This window comes from Orcinus orca, chromosome 1 (assembly GCF_937001465.1).
Source record: "Orcinus orca chromosome 1, mOrcOrc1.1, whole genome shotgun sequence".
Taxonomy (NCBI): Eukaryota; Metazoa; Chordata; class Mammalia; order Artiodactyla; family Delphinidae; genus Orcinus; species Orcinus orca.
In genome coordinates, this window is record NC_064559.1 from 169,269,816 (window position 1) to 169,296,020 (window position 26,205).

Below are 26,205 nucleotides of genomic sequence, written 5' to 3' on the forward strand. Positions count from 1 at the left end.
TACCAGATTAAAACTCAGGCTGGTCCAGCTCTGAAATCCATTCTCTTCCCACAATTCCACAGCATAAGAAAAGGCATGGAAGTATGAAATGTGAATATTCAGAAAACAGTAAATAACCTGTAGCATGCCTGTAAAGTACCGGGGTGTTGGCTGGAAATAAAATTAGATAAGTTGAGATAAGGTTACAAGGAACACTGTATGCCATGGTAAGCAATTTATACGGAAGGCACTGGGAACCCATTGAATTTTCTAAGCAAGAACAATCTATGATAATACCTACGTTTAAAAAGATAACTGGGCCTAATCAAACTTACAAGCTTTTGCACTGCAAAGGAAACTATAAACAAAACAAAAAGAAAACCTACGGACTGGGAGAAAATATTTGCAAATGATGCGACCGACAAGGGCTTAATTTCCAAAATATACAAACAGCTCATAACAGCTTAATATCAAAAAGATAACCTAATCAAAAATGGGCAGAAGACCTAAGGAGACATTTCTCCAAAGACATACAGATGGCCAACAGGCACATGAAAAGATGCTCAACATCACTAGTTATTAGAGAAATGCAAACCAAAACCACAATGAGGTACCACCTCACACCAGTCAGAATGGCCATCATTAAAAGTCTATGAATAACAAATGCTGGAGAGGGTGTGGAAAAAAGGGAACCCTCCTACACTGTTGGTGGGAATGTAAACTGGTGAAGCCACTATGAAGAACAGTATGGAGGTTCCTCAAAAAACTAAAAAAAGAGTTGCCATGTGATCCAGCAATCCCACTCCTGGGCATATACCCGGGCAAAACTATAATTTGAAAAGATACATGCACCCCTATGTTCATAGTAGCACTATTTACAATAGCCAAGACATGGAAACAACCTAAGTGTCCATCGATAGACAAATGGATAAAGAAGATGTGGTGTGTGTGTGTGTGTATACACACACACACACACACACACACACACACACAATGGAATATTACTAAGCCATAAAAAAGAATGAAATAATGTTATTTGCAGCTACATGGGTGGACCTAAAGATTATCATACTAAGCCAAGTAAGTCAGAAAGAGAAAAACAAATACCGTATGATATCACTTATATGTGGAATCTAAAATATGACACAAATGAACTTATCTATGAAACAGAAACAGACGCACAGACATAGAAAACAGACTTGTAGTTGCCAGGGGGGAGGAGAGTGCAGGGGAGGGTTGGATTGGGAGTTTGGGACTAGCAGATGCAAACTATTGATATTATATATAGAATGGATAAAAGACAGGTCCTATTGTATAGCACAGGGAACTATGTTCAATATCCTGGAACAAACCATGATGGAAAATAGTATCAAAAAGGATATATATACATGTATAACTGAATCACTTTGCTGTACACCAGAAATTAACACAACATTGTAAATCAACTATACTTCAAAAAGAAAGAGAACTGGCACCAATATGTAGGAGTAAATAAAGGAGAGAAAGACTGAAGGCAGGGAGACCAGGTAAAAGACGAGGACAAAACTGAGGAGAGATTATTGATAAACCATCTCGACAAAACTGAGGAGAGATTATTGATAAACCATCTCGACAAAACTGAGGAGAGATTATTGATAAACCATCTCGACAAAACTGAGGAGAGATTACTGATAAATCATCTCCTGAAAATGTACTGACTGGATGCTGATCTGGATCTATCAACAAGAAACTTTTGCATAAAGATAAGCATTCTTTTTTTTTTTTTAATTTACTTTTTTGCTGCATTAGGTCTTCATTGTTGCGCCCGGGCTTTCTCTAGTTGCTGCGAGCGGGGGCTACTCTTTGTTGTGGTGCACCGGCTTCTCATTGCGATGGCTTCTCTTGTTGCAGAGCATGGGCTCTAGGCACGTGGGCTTCAGCAGCTGTGGCTCACGGTCTCTAGAGCGCAGGCTCAGTAGTTGCGGTGCATGGACTTAGTTGCTCTGCGGCATGTGGGATCTTCCCGGACCAGGGCTCGAACCCGTGTCCCCTGCATTGGCAGGTGGATTCTTAACCACTGCGCCACCAGGGAAGCCCAAGGTAAGCATTCTTTTGACTGATTAGTAACTTTGCGTCTTACCAGGACGCACTAAAAATATTTTTTAACAGAAAATTGCTACTTAAGTTCAGAGCTCTCCACTTATTATATACACATTTCTGAATGTGTATTGTACTTCAAAACAAAAAGTTAAATTAATGTTCTGACTGTATCATATGGGCTAATCCTAGAACTATAAGCAACTCTTCAGAGTATTATGTGCTTTGGAATATGAAGAACTGCCAATAAGCTACATTTATACACAGTGGGAATTAAAAATAATATTACATCCTTCCAACATAGGAAATGATAATATAAAAACATAAATATCTTCTCTAAAACAATCAGTAACAGCACCAATGCTTTTCATGGCACTGAGTAGTCACCTTCTTTGTTGGAGAAGAGAAAGGTGATTATCACTTGAATTCTATCTCCTTCCCTTAATTAGAAGGCAACATTTGGCATATATAACTATCCCTGTTTAAACATCTAAGTCCACATACCTCCTTTTACACCAGTGGAGATGAGAATGGGAGGAAGGCCATCTTCAGGAATAAGGTTCATTGCACTGCCAACAGGACTTCCAACCTGAGTTATACTTCCAGAGAATAGAGAAATATCCGTCTAGGAAAAGCAAATAAGCAAAGAGAGCATTACACACAGTTGAAGACTTCTGCAGAATAAACTCAAGACTACAAATGGGAATTTAAGTGAAAATTTCATATTCATACTTTTTGAAAGAGAGCACAAGATACTCATTAACCTGTGGTTTCCCAAGGACTGGGCTTATACTATGAAAATGTTTATAATTGTATAGTTTCTCCTTTTGGCATCATCAAATCATAGTAATGAGAGAAAAGATCTTGTAACCTGGGTTAAAGCTTCCTTTACCAAGGTTTCTTTTGCCATAAAAGAAAAATATTTTTTAAACTTGCAGTGGCAACAGAAAAAAACTTCCAATATTATCTCGTAATTTCTGAACCTTGAGAATTGGGGTGACCATTGTACAACAATGTGAATGTAATTAAAAATGATTAAAATGGTAAATTTTATGTTATGTCTTTTTTACCACAATAAAAATAATTAACTTTGATGAAGGAGTTTTCATTTACTTTGTCATGAAATTAAACTTCAAGTTCATTTTTCTTTGCATTAATATGAAGATCACATTAACTACACTTAATAAAGTATAATGTTGCAAAATACATTGACTGGGGTTAAATCCACTTAACAATTTAATAGAATATGCTCAAAGATCTATTAAAATGATGCTCTATATTCTTCTTAAGCAAGAAATAGAAGTTTTAAGCACTATTTACAATAGCCAAGGCATGGAAGCAACCTAAGCATCCACTGACAGATGAATGGGTAAAGAAGATGTGGTACGTACACACACACACACACACACACACAGGAATATTACTCAGCCATAAAAAAGAAGGAAATAATGCCATGTGTAGCAACATGGATGGACCTAGAGATTATCATACTAAGTGAAGTAAGCCAGAAAGAGAAAGACAAATATATCACTTATATGTGGAATCTAAAAAAAAAATGATACAAAAGAACTTATTTACAAACAGACTCACAGACTTAGAAAACAAACTTATGTCTACGAAAGGGGAAGGGTGGGGGGTGGGTGATAAATTAGGAGCTTGGAATTAACAGATACACACCAGTTTACATAAAATAGATAAACAACAAGGTCCTACAGTATAGTACATGGAACTATATTCAGTATCTTGTAACAATCTATAAAGGAAAAGAATCTGAAAAAGAATATATATATATATATATATATATATATATATATATATATAAAAACGGAATCACTTTGCTGTACACCAGAAATTAATACAACATTGTAAATCAATAATACTTCCATTTTTTAAAAAGAAAGCTTTTAAGAAGTTAAAGGAAAAGCATATAAAAACTTTTTAACATGTTTAGGGACTTCCCTGGTGGCACAGTGGCTGGGACTCTGTGCTCCCAATGCGAGGGGCCCTGGTTTGGTCCCTCACTGGGGGGCTGGGTGCCGCATGCATGCTGCAGCTGGAAGTTTGCATGCCGCAACTAGGGAGCCTGCCAGCCGCAACTGGGGGGCCCACGAGCCGCAGCTGGGGAGCCCGCCTGTCGCAACTAGGACTCGGAACAACCAGATGAATAATAAAATAAGTAAAAAATTTTTTAAATACATAGGATTCTCATTTAAAAAAAACTGTTTAACATGTATAAAAATGTTTATAGCAGCTTTACTCAAATAGCCAAAGTGTGGAAACAATCCAAATGTCCATTAATAGGAAAATAGATAAATTGTGGTACAGCCATATGATGGAATATTACTCAGAAATAAAAATATTTACTTTTGAGGCACACAACACAGATAAATCTCATTAAGTATTTTTAAAATAAGTTTATTTATTTATTGGCTGCATTGAGTCTTCGTTGCTGCGCGCGGGCTTTCTCTAGTTGCGATGAGTAGGAGCTACTCTTTGTTGCAGTGCGCAGGCTTCTCATTGCAGTGGCTTCTCTTTGTTGTGGAGCATGAACTCTAGGCACTCGGGCTTTAGTAGCTGTGGCTCACAGGCTCTAGAGCACAGGCTCAGTAGTTCTGGCGCTCAGGCTTAGCTGCTCTGCGGCATGTGGGATCTTTCCGGACCAGGGCTCAAACCCGTGTCCCCTGCATTGGCAGGCAGATTCTTAACCACTGTGCCACCAGGGAAGTACCTCATTAAGTGTTAGAGTTTAAGAAGCTAGACACAAAACATTATATATTATATTTTTCCATTTATATGAAATTCAAAAACAGGCAAAACTAATCTATGGTAATACAAGTCCAAATAATGGTTACCTTGGGGGAAAGGGGGCAGGTATTGACAGAAAAAGGGCATGAAGGAAACTTCTATAGTGATAGAAATGTTCTGTGTATCTTTATCTAGGTGGTGGTTACACGGGTGTGTGTGTCTATATGTATATATAGAGACACACACACATATATGTATGTTCATCATGTGTTTCCTAAAGATTAATGCTCCTTAAGTACTTTGCTATATATATTTTATACTTGAATAAAGATTAAAACTATTTTAAAAAATGCCTATGTCTTATATTTTTGTCTATACTGTCTATAATTTAGGACTGTAAGTTTTTAGTGGGTTTTTGCTAAAATTTTTGCAGTGTTCTCAGTACATCGTCCTATTAGGAAATGTGGAAAATTGTATTGGCTAAACATTACTGATTTGAAGTAAATCAATAAAGTTAGATTTAGAATAGGAAATAAAGTAACCTATTCTAACTTGCTATTTAGTGATGCATAAATCTACCTTTTGATATTGTAAGAAGTGGTCATCTGGTTTCTACTTAAATATCATCTATGAAAAGAAGTTGTTTCATTTACTGAGCACCTTTTAAGCGCCAGGCACTCTATTATTAGGTCATAAAGATGACAAAAATATATTCAACTCTGGCCCTAAAGAATTTGTTTTCCCTCATTTTACCAGATAAATATTAAAATAAAGTGTTGAACAATGTGAGAGCACAGAAATAAAATAACTAACTTGTTTGTTTCTCTTAAACTGACCTGAACTTTGTTTCCTTATAATAGTAATTCACTAGAGCTTCCTCATTCATTCAAAACATTTATGCTTTAAGAACCTATCATCGGGGCTTCCCTGGTGGTGCAGTGGTTAAGAATCCGCCTGCCAATGCAGGGGACACGGGTTCAAGCCCTGGTCCAGGAAGATCCCACATGCCGCGGAGGAACTAAGCCCATGCGCCACAACTACTGAGCCTGCGCTCCAGAACCCACGCGCCACAACTACTGAAGCCTGTGATCCTAGAGCCCGTGCTCTGCAACAAGAGAAGCCACTGCAATAAGAAGCCTGCGCACGGCAATGAAGAGCAGCCCCCGCTCGCCGCAACTAGAGAAAGCCCATGCACAGCAACGAAGACCCAGCACAGCCCCCCAAAATAAATAAATAAATAAATAAAAATTTTTAAAAAAGAACCTATCATATAATTTAAGAGATGTAAACGAAGTTTTGTAGAAAGAAAAAAGTCATCACTGTATAAACACTATAGTTATAATTGATTTAGGTAAGATTGTCAAAGGACAGTAAAATCAGGGGACTTCCCTGGTGGTCCAGTGGTAAAGAATCTGCCTTACAATGCATGGGACACGGGTTTGATCCCTGGTCAGAGAATTAAGATCACACATGCCGCGGGGCAACTAAGCCTATGCACCACAACTACTGATCTCATGCGCCTCAACTAGAGAGGCTGTGTGCCGCAAACTACAGAGCCCACATGCCCTGGAGCCCACACGCCACAACTAGAGAGAAGCCCGCGCACCACAATGAAGAGCGCAGGGGCCACAACAAAAGATCCTGCACGCCTCAACGAAGACCGCACGTGTTGCAACTAAGACCTTAAGCAGTCAAAAATAAATAATAAAGAAATCTTTAAAAAGTATATACACATATATATATATATAAAGGACAGTAAAATCATTGACTGAAAGATTGTAGGGGAACAGGACACCCAGAGTCTCAAAGTATCACCCCTCACTTTACTTTTTAATTGCAAAGAGGAAAAGCTACTTTTGCAGTGGAGAAACACAGGAGACATCAATTTAACCAATTATCAAACTGATACTTCTTGATGTGTTCCACTAAGAAATGACCATCACTTATGGTAGTATTATTCTTGCAAAAAATATTTAATCTGAAACTAAAATCATGAGGAAAAAACCAGAAAACAGAAATTAAGAACTTTATGCCAAACATGGCCTAAATGCTTCCAAAATGTTAATGATGTGAAAGACAAAAAAGTGGGAGAACTGTTCTAAATTAAAGAAAATCAAAGAAACATGAGAACTAAATGCAATTGTGATCCTTGATGGTATCCTAATTTTTTAAAAAAGACTTTAATAAAAAAATTTATATATATACACACACACACACACGTGTATAAATGAAAGAATAAAGAACATCATGGGACAATTGGGGAAATCTGAATATGGACTATATATTTGATAATACATAGAATTATATGTTAAATTTCTTTCTCATATAATTATATTGTACTTACATAAGAAAATCACTTGTTCTTAGGAAACATGAGCTGAAGTATTAAGTGATAAAGTGCAACTAATCCTCAAATGGTTCCTCAAAAAACTGTGTGTGTGTGTGTGTGTGTGTGTGTGTGTGTGTGTGTGTGTGTGTGTAGGGGTAAAGTAAATGTGGCAAAATGGCAACAATTGGTGAATATGGGTGAAGAGTATATGGGGGTTCACTGTACTATTCTTGCAACTCTTCTGTGGATTTGAAATTTTTCCACATAAACAATTGGAGAAAAAAAGAAATTTTCTTGACAAAGTCACTGTATAGATTCAAAGAAGAACACGTCATACAGTTCTGGCTGCTGTCCTCTGCGGCCACAGAAAAATACCCCAAAACAGACTTAGACATATTTAAAGACAGTAACATGGTTTAATGTACCTTCACCAAACAGGAAATTTATCTCTGTATGTCAATAAATCTAATCTTAATAATGCACAATTTCAATTATAACCAAATCCGCAAATTATGTAAATTTCTAGAAAAATATTACTGAACATAAATGTAAATAAACAGTAACCATGAACACTTCAAAAGTAAACACTTTATCCAAACTCTGATCCTCTTATTTTATTTAAAAAAAAAGCCAGACACACTTACTTAGTTGGAACTAATCACCTTATTATAATCTTGACCACCATATTCAATGGGGCAAACAGCAATAAGAAAGGGACCCACTGTATAAACGATCCTACATGTATACTTTCCAATTATGGTCCTAGGTGGCTCTATTCTTTCACAGACTCAAAAAAATGTAGCTAGTATTTGACCCTTCTGAAAATTAGCCCCCAAACTGTGACCAGTGTATCCTATAGAGACAAAGTAAATGTGACATCACAGCACGAGCTAGTTTCCTTACATAAATTATGAGTCTACCATCCATTAAGTCAGTGGTTTATTTTTAAGCTTTAGAATCCTTTTAAAAAGTCTTATTTGGAAACACAACAGGCAGACCAGAAAAAAGTAGAGATGCTTGGGTTGAACACAAAGGAATAGAAGGATTCCTCAGCCACATTCTTATTTCCTGGCCCTTCCTCACCACGGCAACTCCCTGGCAGCTACCACAGAACCTGGGGAATATGCTTTGAAAACCAAGGTATCAAGGGACCAGGATTCGCTCTAGCACAGCCTCTAGCTACAGTAGTAGACTGAGCTCACCTGAGAACAACCTTTATAAGGATCTTTCTCCTGAAAAAACTTCCAAATATAGAACAAACAAGAACAACTGGTTTTGCCACATTTATTTTACCCCTAGACACACACACAAGAATGCACACACACATACACACACATGCACTAAGCTGTATCTGAAGTCTATGGTGTTCCAAAGAAAGGTCAGTCAACCTAGAAAAAGACAAGACAGAGGCAGAACAGTGCTGAGTAAAGTAAGTACTCAACTTTAGTTGCTGTTTTGTTTTCTTACCTCTGCTGATAGGGGACTGGTAGTTACTGGCTTGACTGGGTCATGTGACACAGCCAGTGTTCCTGCAGAGGAAGTTCCATTCATGGTTAATTTGGCTGCATCAGCAACTTCTCCATTAGGCAAGATCCCATCAGCAAACCAAACTCGCCTCTGCTCTCTGGGCTGAGCCACTTGAGGAGCCAGAAAAATAAAACAGGTAACACTGTGACATTGATAGGGTTTCTAACATCAAGAAGAGAAGGTCACCAATCTCAGATGTACAAAAAAATCACTATTTAGCATTTTATACTTCTAAATATAATTGTAACTGTATAAAAGTGGTTATAAATTAATAAAAATACACATTTAAATATACTCCTTACTTCTGTAATTTATATGTAAAGATTTAAAACACTTCGCTTTAAAGCATTAAATATGCCTATGATTATGTCACATACTCTGTCCCATATCACTAACAGAGAAACTAGGGAAGGTGTTTGAAGTGCCTAGGAAATAAACTAATAGCCCAGAAAAAATATCTAGAAATAGACATCCACAGCTCCTAAAAGTATGAGGTTTCTGTAGGAATAAAATATCTAGAAAAGTGATATGGTATTTTTAAAAGGCAAAAGATGCCCTGAAGAATGTTGAAGAATTATTAATTAATAAAAGAAGAGTTGGCACAGATATGTAAGAATTGGGAAGCAAACTGACCAGATCTTTGGCTAAAGTGTAACTGAAGAAGAAAAAGACTGATCTGGCAGTGCAGATAGTGAAATGCAGTAGTCTGCATTTTAGTAAAAGGATGGGGAAAAGCTGGAAAACTGAGTCTGACGAAATGATCTCTTTAAATCCAGTTTTGAAAATCAATTCAAATGGCCAAAACAAAGAGAGACCAGGGAAGAACAACAAAAACAACAAATGAAGTAAAGAGAATAAAGATTTTAAGAACGAAAGCCTGAGCTCAGAAGAGTATGATAATGTCAATAGAAGTTTTTGATCTTCAAAAGGGGAGGGCTATTTTACAAGGGGAAAGGAATATTGCTAGACAAAAAGATACGAAATTAATGAAAGAAGACAGAGTTTAATTATCAGGGGAGACTTCTTGACAGATCATTTTAAGGAAATATTTGTTATTTTTACTATTGATAATCCCCTGAACTTACAAAGTGCCTTTCATCTGACAATATCATAATCATAAAGATATAATAAACTAAAATAAGTTGAGCCTATGATTTTCTACCTATCATATGATATAATCAGAATTAAAGTTCTGGATTTTATAAATGTCTGTGTACCTAACACAGTATTTTCATATTTTTACAGGAACAGATTAAAAATGAAAAGAGAAAATGGCAATATATATTTCAAAAGGCAATACTAGAATGGGCTGGTCAGAAAAAAGAATTCTTATTTTCATCACTTACTAAATTCCTGCAAAGAACACTATGGTAGGCATGACGCTAGGATTTTGCAGGCTGATTTCAAATTCTGCAACTCTTTTCAAATAAAAGCAAAGTAATTACTCCATTCTTAAGTTGGAGAGGGTACTGGCATATTTTTAGAGGTGCCTCCAAAATATCAGGCAACACAATATTCTTCTTTACTTGCCCAGAAATAGTCTCAACACATTTCTCACCTTGTTCTTCCACTTTAAGAACCACCCAAAGGGACTTATCTGCAGTGTGTTAAAGACTTGTGATGTAAAATCACATCAGCACCTTTTCAGAGGAACTTGGTGAGGAAAAAGAGAGAATAGCACATGATCCCCTACCTTCTGCTCCAGGGTGCTTTAAAACTCCCACAGGTACCATCACAGTGGGAGGTGGAGAGCTCAGGGCTCCTGAGGCCTGAGCTTGCTGCAAGGGAGGGATAGTAGAACAGTATTCAGCAGGATTGTTAGGGTTAGGGCTCTGGCTTGAGGCACTCATCATGTTCTCCCAGGCTTGAGCTAAAGCAAATACAGACACAATCAATGTGAATGGATTGCAAAATATGGACATCAAGACCTCCACAATACTGGATAAATAATGTAGTTCCTCCTAATTAACACTCATAGTATGTCTCTCTTCCAGCTAGTGAAGGTATTAAGGAGATAGGTGATTTTATTCAATAAAGGAGACCATGTAGTTAAGTAAGCTATTTGGAAGCAACAAATAAGAATTACATGATACTTCTGATATAAACTGATAGCGGATCAGTCTGAGGTTAATGACTAGGCCCCTGGCTTCTTTAAAGGGGACCATATACTCCCTTAAGAGGGAGTAAAACAACATTAAATTTATTAAGGACTTGCAACTGGGATAGCATTTAGACATTCCTGGTGGGTAGGGCAGGTTTAATATTCAATGCATTTTATAAAATTCTGTCAAAAATCAAAATCAGGGGCTAAAATAACATAACTCCACTATATGATATCTTTTGATTCATTTCTAGGTTTTTAGGCTCTTCTTAGTTGAGGTAAAATCTCATTTTAAAAATTCTGAAGCCTAAAGCTCAGGAGAACACATCTCAACATTTCCGTGAATTTTGCTTTTGTGCAATCATTACCCTGTGTAAAAGTATCCATCAAAAACAACCATTTCACATCTTTGGTGTGTCTCAAAAGCACAGGACCCATTTGAACATGAAAATGTGCCAATATCACATAAGTGCCATCAACCAATATGAATGATCACAAATGTGTTAAGGTTCTGTATACTCTATAATTTTACTAACTAAATACTGACATATCAACTATTGTTTTTAAAGTAAATAGGATGAAAGATACTACAGAAATGAAAGATATAAATTTTATCTTCTGGGTTCAGGTAATATCACATGCCCAGGAATAGAAACCACCCAATTTTTGGAGCATCTTTTTAAAAATCTCATTCTACATCAAAGAATGATCCATAAGATTTTGAATACTTATTGCCTCCAAACTGCAGGACAAAGCTAGAAACAACAGCTATGTTCCTTTGAAAGCACTGGCAGGAAGAGGGAAGGAAGAGAAAAGGAGAAAGGGGAAAAGGGATAGGGAACACTGAAAAGCATCAAATCAAATATTCAGTAAAAGACCAGGCTAAGCCATGCGAGAGGAAAAGACGTTGGAAAAACCACAAAAAGTAGATTATTTTAGGATCCCCTTGTTAAGGGCATCCTTGGCTTAATAAAAAGTAAGTATTCCATATGAATCCTCTGCCATTTCCTTCATCTTTAGCTATGCCAAGTTAAAAAAAAAAAAAAAAGCCATCAAGTTGGAAGACCTCAACAAATAAAAGAGGTATCAGGTATTGAAATTAAGCAGCATGCTCTTATCTGTGGATGAATATCCAAAAATGAAATCATCACTGAGTGAAATAACCACCATCTGAAAAATGACCCTTAAGAGTAAAGAGAATGAATTCATATTTGATCAAAATTATAAGAATTCAGAAATGGGAGGAAATTGGGTGGACCATAGGAAATTAGAACAGATCAGATTAAATGACATGCAATAGGTTAATAAGGAAGCAACAGGAAAACATCACTATGAGCAATGCAGACACACAGAGCAGGAGGGGCCTTGAGCAGATAAGTTTCAGCCTCCAGGAGACACATTATCCTGGCACAAGCAGCAGTGGTGTCTAAGTTCAACATTTTATGTCTATTAGTAACTGTTCTGGCAACTGTACAAAGATGCACTCAAAGAGAAAATACTATACAGCCTAATCAATTTTATTGTATCTCTTTACAAGAATACTCTGGGGGGCGGGGGTTGTCTGTTTGGGGAGTTTTGTTTTAACTAAAATGCCCTTGGATTTATTTCCAGTCCTGCAAAAGGTGAACACTGGCTAAGCTATATTTACCTTCTCCTGGCCATATTCTTTTACCACATAAGTAAATTAAAAACTATTACTCTTATGACAAATCTAAGTAGTATTAAGATGATAAGTGACAGAAAAATGCAATTTTCTATTTGATTCGAGATGCTAAAATATTTATTTTTAACAAGATGAGTGAACCAAAGTGTCAATAAGAATGTGTTCTAAATTATTAAGATATTCCCTAGAAAGAGAAAGCTTCCCTTAAAAGGAAAACATCAGCCCAATTTTAATATTTAATCATTTCAGTGGTCAATAGCCCCCTCCCCACTCCCAGTCCAGTCATTTCACAAGAACATTAACAGCCACAGAGCACCAGATTTCCACAAGAATTTCCTTTTTTCCTACAAAACTTACCTGACTTTAGCATTTATTCATTAAATTAGGCACAGGAATTCTGAAATGCTAAGGTATTTTTAAAATTTTCAGGTAAAGTTATGACATTTGAGAAGGTGAGCAACTTGTAGAGCAAGGAAGGAAAAAACAGTAGTCTCTTCATTGGAATTCTCTTGTTCCGTCTCAATAACTGTGAATTCAACCTGTTTTAATACTTACCATTCATTAGCACTGAATGGCAGATTACACATACTCTAGCTTCCTTTCTATCCATGTATAACAGTTTACATTTCAAGCTACAGCAGGAAGCACAGAAAACCTGCAGGAAAAAGAATATACTAAATTTACTTAGGATCACAGTATAAAGGAAGTAAACCAATACTGACCAACACTGAGAGACAGGGAACAGTACTAATACAACACTAAAAACTTCAAAGGAAAATGCAATTGAGGAAGCTGGGTACAAGACCCAATTCAAAAGCAAGAAAGAGATTAACATGTCTGTCAAAAATAAGGAAAGTGAAATTGCTGGCTGAGAACAAAAATCTCAGCCAAGATTACACACCAAATACATAGCAGGGGAAAAATATCTAAGCTGCCCTTAGGCAAAATTCCTGTACACAATATCACATAACATGGGCGTTTAGAACAGTAACATCTGCTATTTCTGTTTGAAGAGGCAATATAGCAGGTGAAATAAACAAAGACTGGTAATTCTGGGCTTTAACTTCTGTTTTTTTTACTGTCCTTATGTGCAGAATAATAATCATACCATCTGCTTTCACTGGTTTGCTATGAAGGCCAGGAAAGATCAAAATACACAACTCAATCATAAAAATATGCACAGCCCCAGCTACAGGGAATCAGAGCAGACAACCAAAAATTGGCCATGCCAATTTCCAGCACCTTATTTCCACTTTCCAGGGTCAGTTCCCGACAATCTTACTTTCTTCTTCCTTCCATACCAGGCAACAAGGATCGCCTTAGCTCCCTGTTAAGATTTATCTTCTTGAGAACTCATTAGTCCCTTATCACAGAGAGCTCCATACAGGCAGAAAGGTGTTCCCAGTAGTGTAAATTTTACTAATCCAGTTTTTATGGACAGTATGTATCCTATATCTTACAAAGATGAAACAAGAGATGAGGTCCTATTAAAGACAAAGTGAGAGCAATCATCTATCTCTTCTTCTACTAGATGTAATTAATATACCTAGCTAACATTTACATTTTTCAGAGGCTTCACATTTTCAAAGTAACTCTGTGCTACAGGGAGAACAGGGGATATATTATCCTTATTTTCTATCAGAGGAAACTAAATTTGGATGGTTAAAAGACTTGCTCAAGTTCACAGCAAACTGTATGAATACTAGGCACTTTACATACATGTATTATCCTATTCAGCCTCATAAATTCTATGAAGGCATTCATTTATAATTAACAGAGTTAAATAAACAAAGGTGAAGAAAAACTGCTCTGTCATACAGCTAGTAGGTTACATAAAAAGTCTCCAAAGGCTCTGTTCTTAACCACTATGTAATGCTGTCTCATACTATTCATGTATCATTTTGAGACTTTGATTTTTCCTTCTCCATCACTATGACCACATCCAGTCAGTCACTAAGTCCTGTTGTTCTCTCTCTTAAATGGTTCTCCCCAAACCCCACCTCTTCCTCTCCATCCTATGCTGCTGCCTTTATTCAAGCCTTTATTATATGAGGCCTAGAAGATCATCAAAATCTATTATCTGTCCTCCTAACCTTCAGATGTGTCTGTCCAATTCATCTTTCACACAAATGCCAAATGATAGAACTTCCTAAAAATTAAATTGAATTGTTAATATTGAAATCCTTCAATAACCTTTCTAATCAAGAAGTAAAACCAAGAAGCCTTCATTCACTCACTTATTCCACAAATATTTGAGCTTTGATTATGTACTGGGCACTGGGCTACCCTATTGGGTGTAGCAGTGAACAGAACAGATATGGCCCTTGCTTTTGTGGAATTTACAGTCTACAGAGGTTATAATCTAAAATCAAATAATAACACAAGTGAGTGTAAAATTACTTGCTTCAAAAGAAGTACATGGTAAAATAAGATCATGTAATCTAGGTTTTACCTAGATTGGCAGGGTCAGGGAAGATTTTATTTAGGAAATGACAGAGATAAAATCTGAAGTATGGGTAAGTTTTCTATGCATAAAATGGTACCAAGGAAAGAAACAAGAGTAAGCAGAAGAAATACCATGTGCCAGGGTGCCATCAGAGTTAGAACATGGCTCTTTCAAGAAACTAAAAAGGGTTAATGTGGCTAGAGACCCTGAGAGTTAAGGGATGCATGCAATGAGACGAGGCCAGACCAAGCAAAGGTTCTCTAGGTTGTATTAACAGTTTTGGTCTTTTTAACAGAGCAATGGGAAATCACTTAAATGTTTTAATCAAAGAAAAAGACATGATCAGATCTGCATGGCTGCAACGTGGGGGAAAAATAGAGGGGACCAAGAATAAATTTGGGATGGTTCAACATAAAAAATCAATAGAGGGCTTCTCTGGTGGCGCAGTGGTTGGGAATCCACCTGCCAATGCAGGGGACACATGTTTGATCCTTGGTCTGGGAAGATCCCACATGCCACGGAGCAACTAAGCCCGTGCGCCACAACTACTGAGCCTGCGCTCTAGAGCCCACGAGCCACAACTGCTGAGCCCATGTGCCACAACTACTGAGGTCCATGCGCCTAGAGCCTGTGCTCTGCAACAGGAGAGGCCACTGTAACGGGAAGCCTAAGCACCTCAACAGAGAGTGGCCCCTGCTCGCCGCAGCTGGAGAAAGCCCGCGCGCAGCAATGAAGACCCAACATAGCCAAAGATAAACAAGTAAAATAAATAGATTTTTAAAAAAGAAAAAAAATCAATATAATACACATTAACAGGATGAAGGGGAAAAAACATGTGATCATATCAATTGACGCAGAAAAAGCATTTGACAAAATGCACTCTTTAATAATAAAAACAATAAAAAAAACTACAAGTAGAAGGAAACTACCACATCATAGTAAAAGCCACATATGAAAAACCCACAGCAAACATCATACTCAAAGGTAAAATACTGAAAGCTTTTCCTCTGAGATCAGGAACAAGGCAAGGATGCCTGCCTTCACCTCTTCTATTCAACATGGTACTGGAAATTCTAGTCAGAGTAATTAGGCAAGAAAAATAATAATAATAAAAGGCATTCGAATTGGAAAGGAAGAAGTAAAATTATCTCTGTTTGCAGATTATGTGATCTTGTATGTGGAAAACCCTAAAGATTCAACAAAAAAATGTGTTAGAACTAATAAATGAATTCAGCAAAGTTGCAGGATACAAAGTCAATAAACAAAAATCAGTTGTATTTCTATACATACTAATAATGAACAATCTAAAAAGGAAATTACAAAAACAATTCCATTTACAATAGCATAAAAAATAAAATATCGCACTGGATAAAATATTTGTGCTATATATAATGGACAAAGGTGCTATATATAAAATCCATAACATATAAAGAGCTTCAATAAAGTAATAAGAAAAATACAAGTACCTCCAAGGAAAAACAGGCAGAGAACTCACAGAGATAAATTCACAGAAAATTAAATAAAATAGCCAATAAATAAAGAGATACTAAGTATCACTAGTGACAAAATAAAAATTAAAGAATGAGATATTCTTATTCTATGGTACAGGCAAAGTATTTTTGGTTTTTTTTAAAACTGACATCATTCAGTGGTGGAGAGGGCTTAGAGAAAAGAGGAACCTTCTCCCATATCCTGCTGATGGTAGCATAAATTGGTAGGCTAATTTAACAATACCTTTAAAATTTTTAAGTGTTCATTTCCTTGGACTCAGTACATGCAATTTAAAAAATTTATCCTACCAAAAAAACCCACATATGCAAAGAGGTGTATACAAGAATTATCTCTGTATACTTTGTAATAGCCGAAAGTTGAAAACAACCTGAATGTTCATCAGGAAGAAGAGGAATGGTTAAACCGCAGTATAACCATAAAACCTAATGCAATTCATGCTGTTAAAAAGAATGAGATAGGGGCTTCACTGGTGGTGCAGTGGTTAAGAATCCGCCTGCCAATGCAGGGGACACAGGTTCGAGCCCTGGTCGGGGAAGATCCCACATGCCGCGGAGCAACTAAGCACGTGTGCCACACTACTGAGCCTGCACTCTAGAGCCCACGAGCCACAACTACTGAAGCCCATGCGCCTAGAGCCCCTGCTCTGCAACAAGAGAAGCCACCACAATGAGAAGCCCGCACACCGCAACGAAGAGTAGCCCCCGCTCACCACAACTAGAGAAAGCCAGCGCACAGCAACGAAGACCCAACGCAGCCAAAAATAAATTTTAAAAATAAATAAATTTTAAAAATGAGATAGTCTTTATGTACTGACTGTCATGGAAAAGTAACAGTCAAGTTGGGGATGAGAGTTGGATGGAAATAGGGGCTTTTTCTTTCTCTCCTTTTACTTTACATAAATTTTTTAGGTGTTGGATTGGGATCTTTTAACTTTGAGTAGAGCTTCTTCTGTATTAAAAAAAATAGAGGAAAAAAGAATATTAATTGGTGCCATGGGTTGAATTGTATCTCCCCTAAATACATAAGAAGTCTTAATGCTTATTACTTCAGAATATGACATCATTTGGCGATAGGGCCTCTACAGAGATATACAAGTTAAGATGAAGTCATTAGGGTGGGATCCTAATCCACGAGGACAGGTGAACTTATAAAATGGGCAATTTGGACACAGCATGCTTACAGGGAGAATACCATGTGAACATAAAGACAACCATCTATAAACCAAGGAGAGAGACACGGAACAGATCTCTTCCTCACAGTCCTCAGAAGAAACCAACCCTATCACCACCTCCATCTCAGCCTTCTAGCCTCTGGAATTGTGACACAATAAATTCCCTTTGTTTAAGCCACCCAGTTAGTGGTATTTTCTTGCAGCAGCCCTAGCAAACTAGCACAGTTGTGAACTTTCAGAAGTAGAGGACTCGTGCTTTGGGAAAATAACATCAAAAAAGAATGAAAAAAACCCCAAAAACAAAGATACCTTTTTAAAAGCACGAGCTAGGGTGCAGCAGAATGCAGTTAAACAGAAGGAACCAAGAATACCCATCCTTGCCAATACCCCACAGGCTTATGAACAGTGTTGAGGGAATCCTTTACACTTCCATTGGGCTTAGAGAAAGACACAGTAGTTAGAAAAGTGGATAACTTGCCAAGGGACTACCTGGAATGGCAAAGAAATGGCAGACAGACAAAGGTTTACATTTCTGTGGGATTACCCATGCCACAGAACTACATGAAATTGAGTGTAACATAACAGCACAAAACTACTGGACAGTGCCTATGACTGACATATCAATAGATAGTGTACTACAATATAAAATGAAAGAGAGACCTGGAAACACTGACCCTCATTCTCAAAAAGACAAAGATTATGATATAATAAGACCCTCAGGTCATTAGAATTAGTACCATGGAAAAGATGGACAGAATCTAAGAGATATGAACCGACTGAGAAAGGGTTAATAATCCTGGATTTTAAATTACTGGATAATATTGGATTTGCCTAGAAGACCAAGATGAAATTGTCTGCCATGAGCCAGGTCAGTCAGTGTTTCTCAACAAAGGCAGTCTTGACATTTTGGGTGGGCCAATTCTTCACTGGGCAGCATTGTCCTGTTTAACACAGGACATTTAGCAGTCCTCGTCCCAGATTACTAAATGCCATTAGTGACCCTAGTCATTATGACCACCAGAAATAACCCACCACATTCCAAATATCATCTAAGTATCTTCCTTAGTTCTCTGAGCTATAGGCTCAGATGAGTAAAGTCAGTTCTAGAAATGAAGAGAATTATATATTTGTACATGTGAACTTCTTATATTGCTGAAGTATCAGACCATATACCTTCATTACCATAACTAACACAATCTATTGCATTTATCTAACTTATTCTCCATTTTCCCAAACTACAATGTAAATTCCATGGAACAATGAATGAAAGTATTGTTAATACTGATATCACAGTGCCTGAAATAACATAGGTTCTCGATAAATGCTTATTGCTTCCTGGATTAGTAAAATGATTGCACAAACGAATATATGAATGGAGAAACAAACATTAAGGTGCACTTATCAAGGAAGGGCTATATCATACATGCTCAAATTCACAACTTCAACAGTGACAAACACATTTTAAGCAGTTTATTAATAATAGTGACCTCAAGTTTTATAGGCCAAATGGCTATGAATGATCTTAAATGACAGGATCTGTATGATCCAACTAACTGTAAAGAGACAAATTATGATGATTTATAATACATATGCTATATAATATTCCAGCGAAATATTGGTTAAAATGTTCCGTTTGTGTGTAATTTTCTTTAATGTGGCACTTCTGGGTTCCAATCTCAACTTTATCATTCACTAGCCAAATAATTTTATGGGAATAATTTAAAATCTCTGAGCCTCAGTTTTTCCTCATATGTAAAACTGAAATATTAATATCCTCCATGTAAGGTTTTTATGAAGATTAAATGAGATAACCCATGTAAAATGTAGCACATTATAGGTACTAAATATATGATGGTGCCCTTACATCCCTTTCCTTTTAAAATTTCCCACTCATGGCTTTCCACATAACAAACCCTACTACAAAATTTATGCACAAGCTTCATATTCAGTACCTTTTTTTGTACCTATTTATACCCCCTTACAAATGTGAATAATACTCCACTGCAATTCTTGAAAATTCAAATCATCAAATGCTCACTTATTTCTTTCCAAATTAGAAAGTAGAAAGAATGATGTCCCAAGTCTTCAAAAAGCCCTGTAATTATGACAGAAATAACTGCCTTGCAAGAACAAAAACCAGGAGAGGAAAGTGCTTGTGACTGACCAATATCCAGCCACTCACAAAGACCAGTGACAGTAATAACTTGTAAAAATTCTTAAGTGCAAAAGAGTACTTTACCCTTGCATATTAACAAATACCAAAATCAATGTAATAAGAACTAAAGCAGTTCAATCAGATTCAAACCCTGCTTCTGTCTAAACACCTGCTGCAACTTTGCTGTTATTAATTGAAAACAATAATTATCAGAGTCATTTTAAGAGTGTATCTGGCTCCAAAGGGTCCCTGACCAAACCTTCAAACTTTATTTCCAAGTGAGGCTATATAAACAGAAAGAGTTGTAAGAAAATAAGATTCAACATAAAACCTTAAACTTGTATGAAGTTATCAGATTCATATCCTTTACTATACTCTGAATTAATTTTTTATATATCCTGTTATTACCTTGTAAATAACACACTTATAATGCATTATAAGAGTAATATGTGGGTTAAAAGTGCTAATTTGTAAAAAGGCAAGCAATTAAAACATATCCCTATTTTTGTAACCATACTCTGGTCATTCTTGATTTAAACAATTTTTTATTATAGAAATTTTCAATCATATAAAAGTATACATAACAGCATAACAAAACCCCAAGTGCCCATTACCCAGGTGAGACCGTTATCAAAGTCAATCCTCACCCACTTCTCCCCCATTTAATCATTCTGAAATACATTTCAGGTATCATTTAATCTTTAAATATTTCAATATATAATCTCTGAAACATAGGGACTATTTTAACATAACAAAACCACACACCTTAAAAATGAACAATTTCTTAATATCAAATATCCAAGCAGTATCAACATTTTAAAAAGTCACATATATATTTTTAATAGACTTTATTTTTTAGAGCAGTTTGGGGTTCACAGCAAAATTAAGCTGAAGGTACAGAGATTTTCCATATACCCCCTACCCCGGCTACGTGCCTAGCCTCTGCCATTATCAGCATCCCCCACCAGAATGGTACATTTTTTACAATCAATCAATCTACACTGATACATCATTATCACCTAAAGTCCATAGTTACATGAGGGTTTACTCTCGGTCTTATACATTTTATGCGTTTGGATAAATGTATAATGACTTTTATGCACCATTATAGTATCATACAGAGTACTTTCACTCCCCTAAATATCTGTGCTCTGCCTATTTATCCTTCCCTCTCCACTAACCCCTGTAAATCACCAATCTTTTTGTCTCCATAGTTTTGCCTTTTCCAGAATGTAATATAGTTGGAATCATACAGTATATAGCCCTTTCGGATTGGCTTCATTCACTTAATAATATGCATTTAAGATTCCTCCATTTCTTTTTAAGGCTTGATAAGCTCATTTCTTTTTAGCACTGAATATTCCTTTTTCTGGATGTACCACAGTTTATCCATTCTCCTCCTGAAGGACATCTTGGTTCCTTTCAAATTTTGGCAATTGTGAATAAAGCTGCTATAAACATTCACGTACAGGTTTTTGTGTGAACATATAAGTTTTCAACTCATTTATATAAATACCTAGGAGGATGATTGCCAGACTGTATGGTAAGCCTATGTTTCTCTTTGTAAGAAACTGCCAAACTGTCTTCCAAAGTGGCTGTACCATTTTGCATTCCCACCAGCAATAAATGAGAGTTCCTGTTGCTCCACATCCTCACCATCATTTGGTGATGTCAGCATTCTGGATTTTGACCATTCTAATAAGTGTGTAGTAGTTGTTGTCTTAATTTGCATTACTCTTATGACGTGGGCAACTATTCATGTGCTTATTTGCCATCGTATATCTTCTTTCATGGGGTGTCTGTTAAGGTCTTTGGCCCACTTTTAAATTGAGTTGTTTGTTTTCTTATTGAGTTCTCTGTATATTTTGGATAACACTTCTTTATTGGAAATGTCTTTTGCAAATATTTTTCCCCAGTCTTTGGTTTGTCTTTTCATTCTCTTCACAAGTTATTTCACAGAAGTTTTTAATTTTAATGAAGTCCAGCTTATCAATTCTTATCATGGATTGAGCTTTTGGCATCTAAAAACTCATCACCAAATCCAAGGTCATCCAGATTTTCTCCTACATTATCTTCTAGGAGTCTTATATTTTTGCATTTTACATTTAGGTCTGTGATCTATTTTGAGTAAATTTTTGTGTAAGGTGTAAGATCTGCATCTAGACTCAATCTGTTGCATGCAGATGCCCAGTTTGCCCATTGTATTGCCTCTGTTCCTTTGTCAAAGGTAAGTCAACTATATTTCTGTGGGCCTTTTCCTGGGATCTCTCTTCTGTTCCACTTATCTGTCTGTCTATTCTTTTGCCAATGCCAAACTGTCTTGCTTACTACAGCATTATAGTAAGTCTTGAAGTCTGGTGGTGCCAGTCTTCCAACTTTATTCTTCTTCAATACTGTGTTGCCTACACTGGATTTTTAGTCTCTATATACAAACATTAGATTCAGTCTGTGGATATACACTAAATAACTTGCTGGAATTTTGGTTGGGATTGGGATTGCACTGAATCTATAGATCAATCTATAGAACTGACATCTTGACAATATTGCGTATTCCAATCCATGAACATGGAGTATCTCTCATGAGAGTTCTGTAGTTTTCCTTACATAAATCTTGTACATACAACATATTTTGTTAGATTTATACCTAAGTATTTAGTCTTGGGGGTGCTAACATCAATGATATCATGTTTTTAATTTCGATTTCTAATTATTCATTGCTGGTATATAGGAAAGCAACTGACTTTTGCATATTAACCTTATTATCTGGCACCCTTGCTGTAATCACTTATTGGTTCCAGGAGGGGTTTTTTTGTCAATGTTTTCAGATTTTCTACATAGATGATTATGCTATCTGTGAACAAAGACATGGGTTTATTTCTTTCTCCCCAGTCTGCATACCTTTTATTTCCTTTTCCTGTCTTATTGCCTGAGCTAGGACTTCCAGTACAAATGTTGAAAAGCAGTGGTGAGAGGGCACATCTTGCCCCATTCACGATCTTCGTGGGAATGCTTCAAGTTTCACACTATTTATTATATCAGCTGTCAGTTTTTTGTAGATGTTCTTTATCATGTTGAGGAAGTTCCTCTCTCTTCCTTATCTACTGAGTTTTTATAATGAATGGGTGTTACATTCTGTCAAATGGTTTTTCCTGCATCTGTTGATGATCACATGATTTTTCTTCTTTAGCTTATTGATGTGATGGATTAAAATTAATTAATTTACTAATGTTAAACTAGCCTTGCATAACTAGGATAAATCCCACTTGGTCATGGTTTATGATTATTTTTATACACTGTTGGATTCAATTTGCTAATATTTTGTTGAGGATTTTTGCATCTATGTTCATGAAAGATATTGGTCCATAGTTTTCTTGTAATGTCTTTGTCTAGTTTTGTTATTAGAGGAATGCCAGCTTCACAGAATGAGTGTGGAAGTATTCCCTCTGGTTCTATCTTCTAAAAGAGATTATGGAGGAGTGGTATAATTTCTTCCTCAAATGTTTGGATTCAGCAGTGAACCCACCTGGGCTTGGTGCTTTCTGATTTGGAAGGTTATTAATTACCGACCCAATTTCTTTAATAGACATAAGCCTATTCACATTGTCTACTGCTTCTTGTGTGAGTTTTGGCAAATTGTGTCTTTCAAGGGATTGGTCCATTTCTTCTGGGTTACCAACTTTGTGGACATAGACTTGTGCACAGTATTCCTCTATTACCCTTTTAATGGAATGTGTAATGATGTTCCTTCTTTCATTTCTGATATTAGTAACTTGTGTCCACTCTTTTTTCTTAATGAGCCTGTCTAGAGGCTTATTAATTTTATTGCTCTTTTCAAAGACCAGCTTTTGGTTTCACTGATTTTTCTCTACTGACCTCCTGTTTTCAATTTCATTGATTTCTACTCTAATTTTTAATATTTCTTTTCTTCTGATTATTTTGGATTTAATTTGCTCTTCTTTTTCTAGTTTATTAAGGTGGACACTTAGATGACTGACTTCAGATCTTTCTTTTCTAATATATGCATTCAATGCTGTATGAGTCTTATATTTTTAATATAGTGTTTTTATTAAGCTTTTATGAATATATTTAAATTTTTAATTTTATTTAGTTTTTTAATGTTATACTTGAATCAAGAATCAAATAAGGTCCACACTTTATGACTGGTGAATTTGTCTCAAGTCTCTTTTAATATATAGGTTCTCCTTCAAAAATATTTTACTGAAGGGAGTTCTCTGGTGGCCTAGTGATTAGGATTCCGGGCTTTCACTGCTGTGGCCCATGTTCAACCCCTGGTCAGGGAACTGAGATCCCACAAGCCACATGGCCAAAAAAAATAATAATAATTAAAAAGATTTTTAAAAATTTTAAAATAGTGTATGATACAGTGTTTTTTAAAAAAAAAAAAACCACAAAGATTTTATTGAAGAAATTGAGTCATTTGTCCTGTACTTTCCCACAATCTGGATTTCATTGATTGCCTTCTTGTGGTGTTGTTTAACGTGAGTTTCTCTCTGTATTTCCTAAAATTGATTGCAAAATCTAGACATTTGATCAGACTTGAGTTTGACTTTTTTGGGCAAGATTATTTTACAGATCCTGACTTGTTTTTAATTGAATCAATATTAAGAACCACTCTAAGAATTAAAAACAGAGAGGAAAAGAGAATAATTATCCAAAATTCCACCAAACAAAATGATCCATTTTCAGTTTTACACATTCCTCTTAGATATACTTATTTGTATGCCCAAGAATAATCTTTATAATTAAAAACAAAGTATAACTATGAGTTTGCATTTTATTTTACTCATACATCATCATAAGCATTTTCCATACAGCTTTATAAAAATTTTTAATGGTGGAATCAAATTACATTATTATATTTAACTTATCACTATCCAATTTTGTACAGAAATTATTTCAAATTTATTTGCTATTTTAAGTAACACCAGGGCTTCCCTGGTGGTGCAGTGGATAAGAATCTGCCTGCCAATGCACAGGACACAGGTTCGATCCCTGGTCTGGGAAGAGTCCACATGCCACGGAGCAGCTAAGCCCGTGTGCCACAACTACTGAGCCTGTGCTCTAGAGCCTGCGAGCCACAACTATGGAAGCCCGCATGCCTAGAGCCCATGCTCCGCAACAAGGGAAGCCACCACAATGAGAAGACTGCGCACCGCAATGAAGAGTAGCCCTGGGGCTTCCCTGGTGGCGCAGTGGTTGAGAGTCTGCCTGCCAATGCAGGGGACACAGGTTCGTGCCCCGGTCCGGGAAGATCCCACATGCCACGGGGCGGCTGGGCCCATGAGCCATGGCCGCTGAGCCTGCGTGTCCGGAGCCTGTGCTCTGCAACGGGAGAGGCCACAACAGTGAGAGGCCCACGAACCGCAAAAAAAGGAGTAGCCCCGACTCGTCACAACTAGAGAAAGCCCTTATGCAGCAACACAGACCCAACACAGCCAAAAAAATTAAATAAAATTTAAAAATTAAAAACAAAAAAGTAACACTAAAATGACCATCTTTTTGATTACAAACCTCGTTCTTCGGAATTATTTCCCCCAAAAGGAATTAATAACTCTAAGAATTGATACATATAGCTTTTTGAATATAATCATGCTGATTTCAACTTAACATCACCTTCATTGTGTATTATCAACATTTTCTGGTTTTTTGCTATTTAGGCATAATTTTAATTTCTACTTCTTAATATAAATTTAAATATTTCTCCACTGTTAATAACCCACTTAAACATTTCTTTTGCCCTTTTATATATTGAAAATGTAATGAATGCATTATATAGCAAAGACACATTGTTAGTTGACATCCTATAACCACCTTCTGATTTGTTTTGTCAAAGGAAGCACTGATTTAAGACTCAATATCCTAATCTGAGTTTTTCAATTAATTCTGTTTTGATTTAGAAAAATTGTGACCCACCTAGATGAAATGTACCGATTCCTAGAAACACAAAACCTACCAAGTCTGAATCAGGAAGAAATAGAAAATCTGAATACATCTATAGCAAACAGATTGAATCAGTAATCAAAAACCTCCTAACAAAGAAAAGCTCCAAATCAGAGGGCATCACTGGTAAATTCTACCAAACATTTTTTATGTTTTGGCCATGCTGTGTGGTATATGGGATCTTAGTTCCCGACCAGGGATCAAACCCATGCTGCCTGCAGTGGAAGCGCAGAGTCTTAACCACTGGATTGCCAGGGAAGTCCCTACCAAACATTTAAGAACACCAAATCTTAAACTCTTCCAAAAAACTGAAAGGGAAGGAATATTTCCTAACTCACTCTATGAGGCCAGCATTGCTGATACCAAAGCCAGACAAATACAAGAAAACTAGAGACCAATATCCCTTTTGAACACTGATGCAAAAAATCCTCAACAAAATACTAGCAAACCAAATTCAGCAACACATAAAAAGGATTATATATTATAACCAAGTGGGATTTTTTTCCTTGAATGCAAGGATGGTTCAACAAAGGAAACTCA

General features: G+C 36.5%; 1 protein-coding gene across 6 annotated transcripts in view; it reads right to left on the reverse strand.

Annotated features, from left to right (window-relative positions):
- ZFYVE9 (zinc finger FYVE-type containing 9) overlaps positions 1-26,205 on the reverse strand; it is a 186,991-nt gene that overhangs the window by 71,348 nt on the left and 89,438 nt on the right. For 3 of the 6 annotated variants that reach the window (XM_033435527.2, XM_004273853.4, XM_033435526.2), the window contains exons 5-8: positions 12,976-13,075; positions 10,350-10,526; positions 8,597-8,766; positions 2,560-2,680 (exon numbers count right to left, since the gene is read on the reverse strand). In XM_033435527.2, coding sequence (XP_033291418.1) covers positions 2,560-2,680; positions 8,597-8,766; positions 10,350-10,526; positions 12,976-13,075 — 568 coding nt within the window. The remainder of the gene's footprint in view (positions 1-2,559; positions 2,681-8,596; positions 8,767-10,349; positions 10,527-12,975; positions 13,076-26,205) is intronic. The other 3 variants (XM_004273854.4, XM_033435528.2, XM_049699776.1) reach the window with 3 other exon arrangements.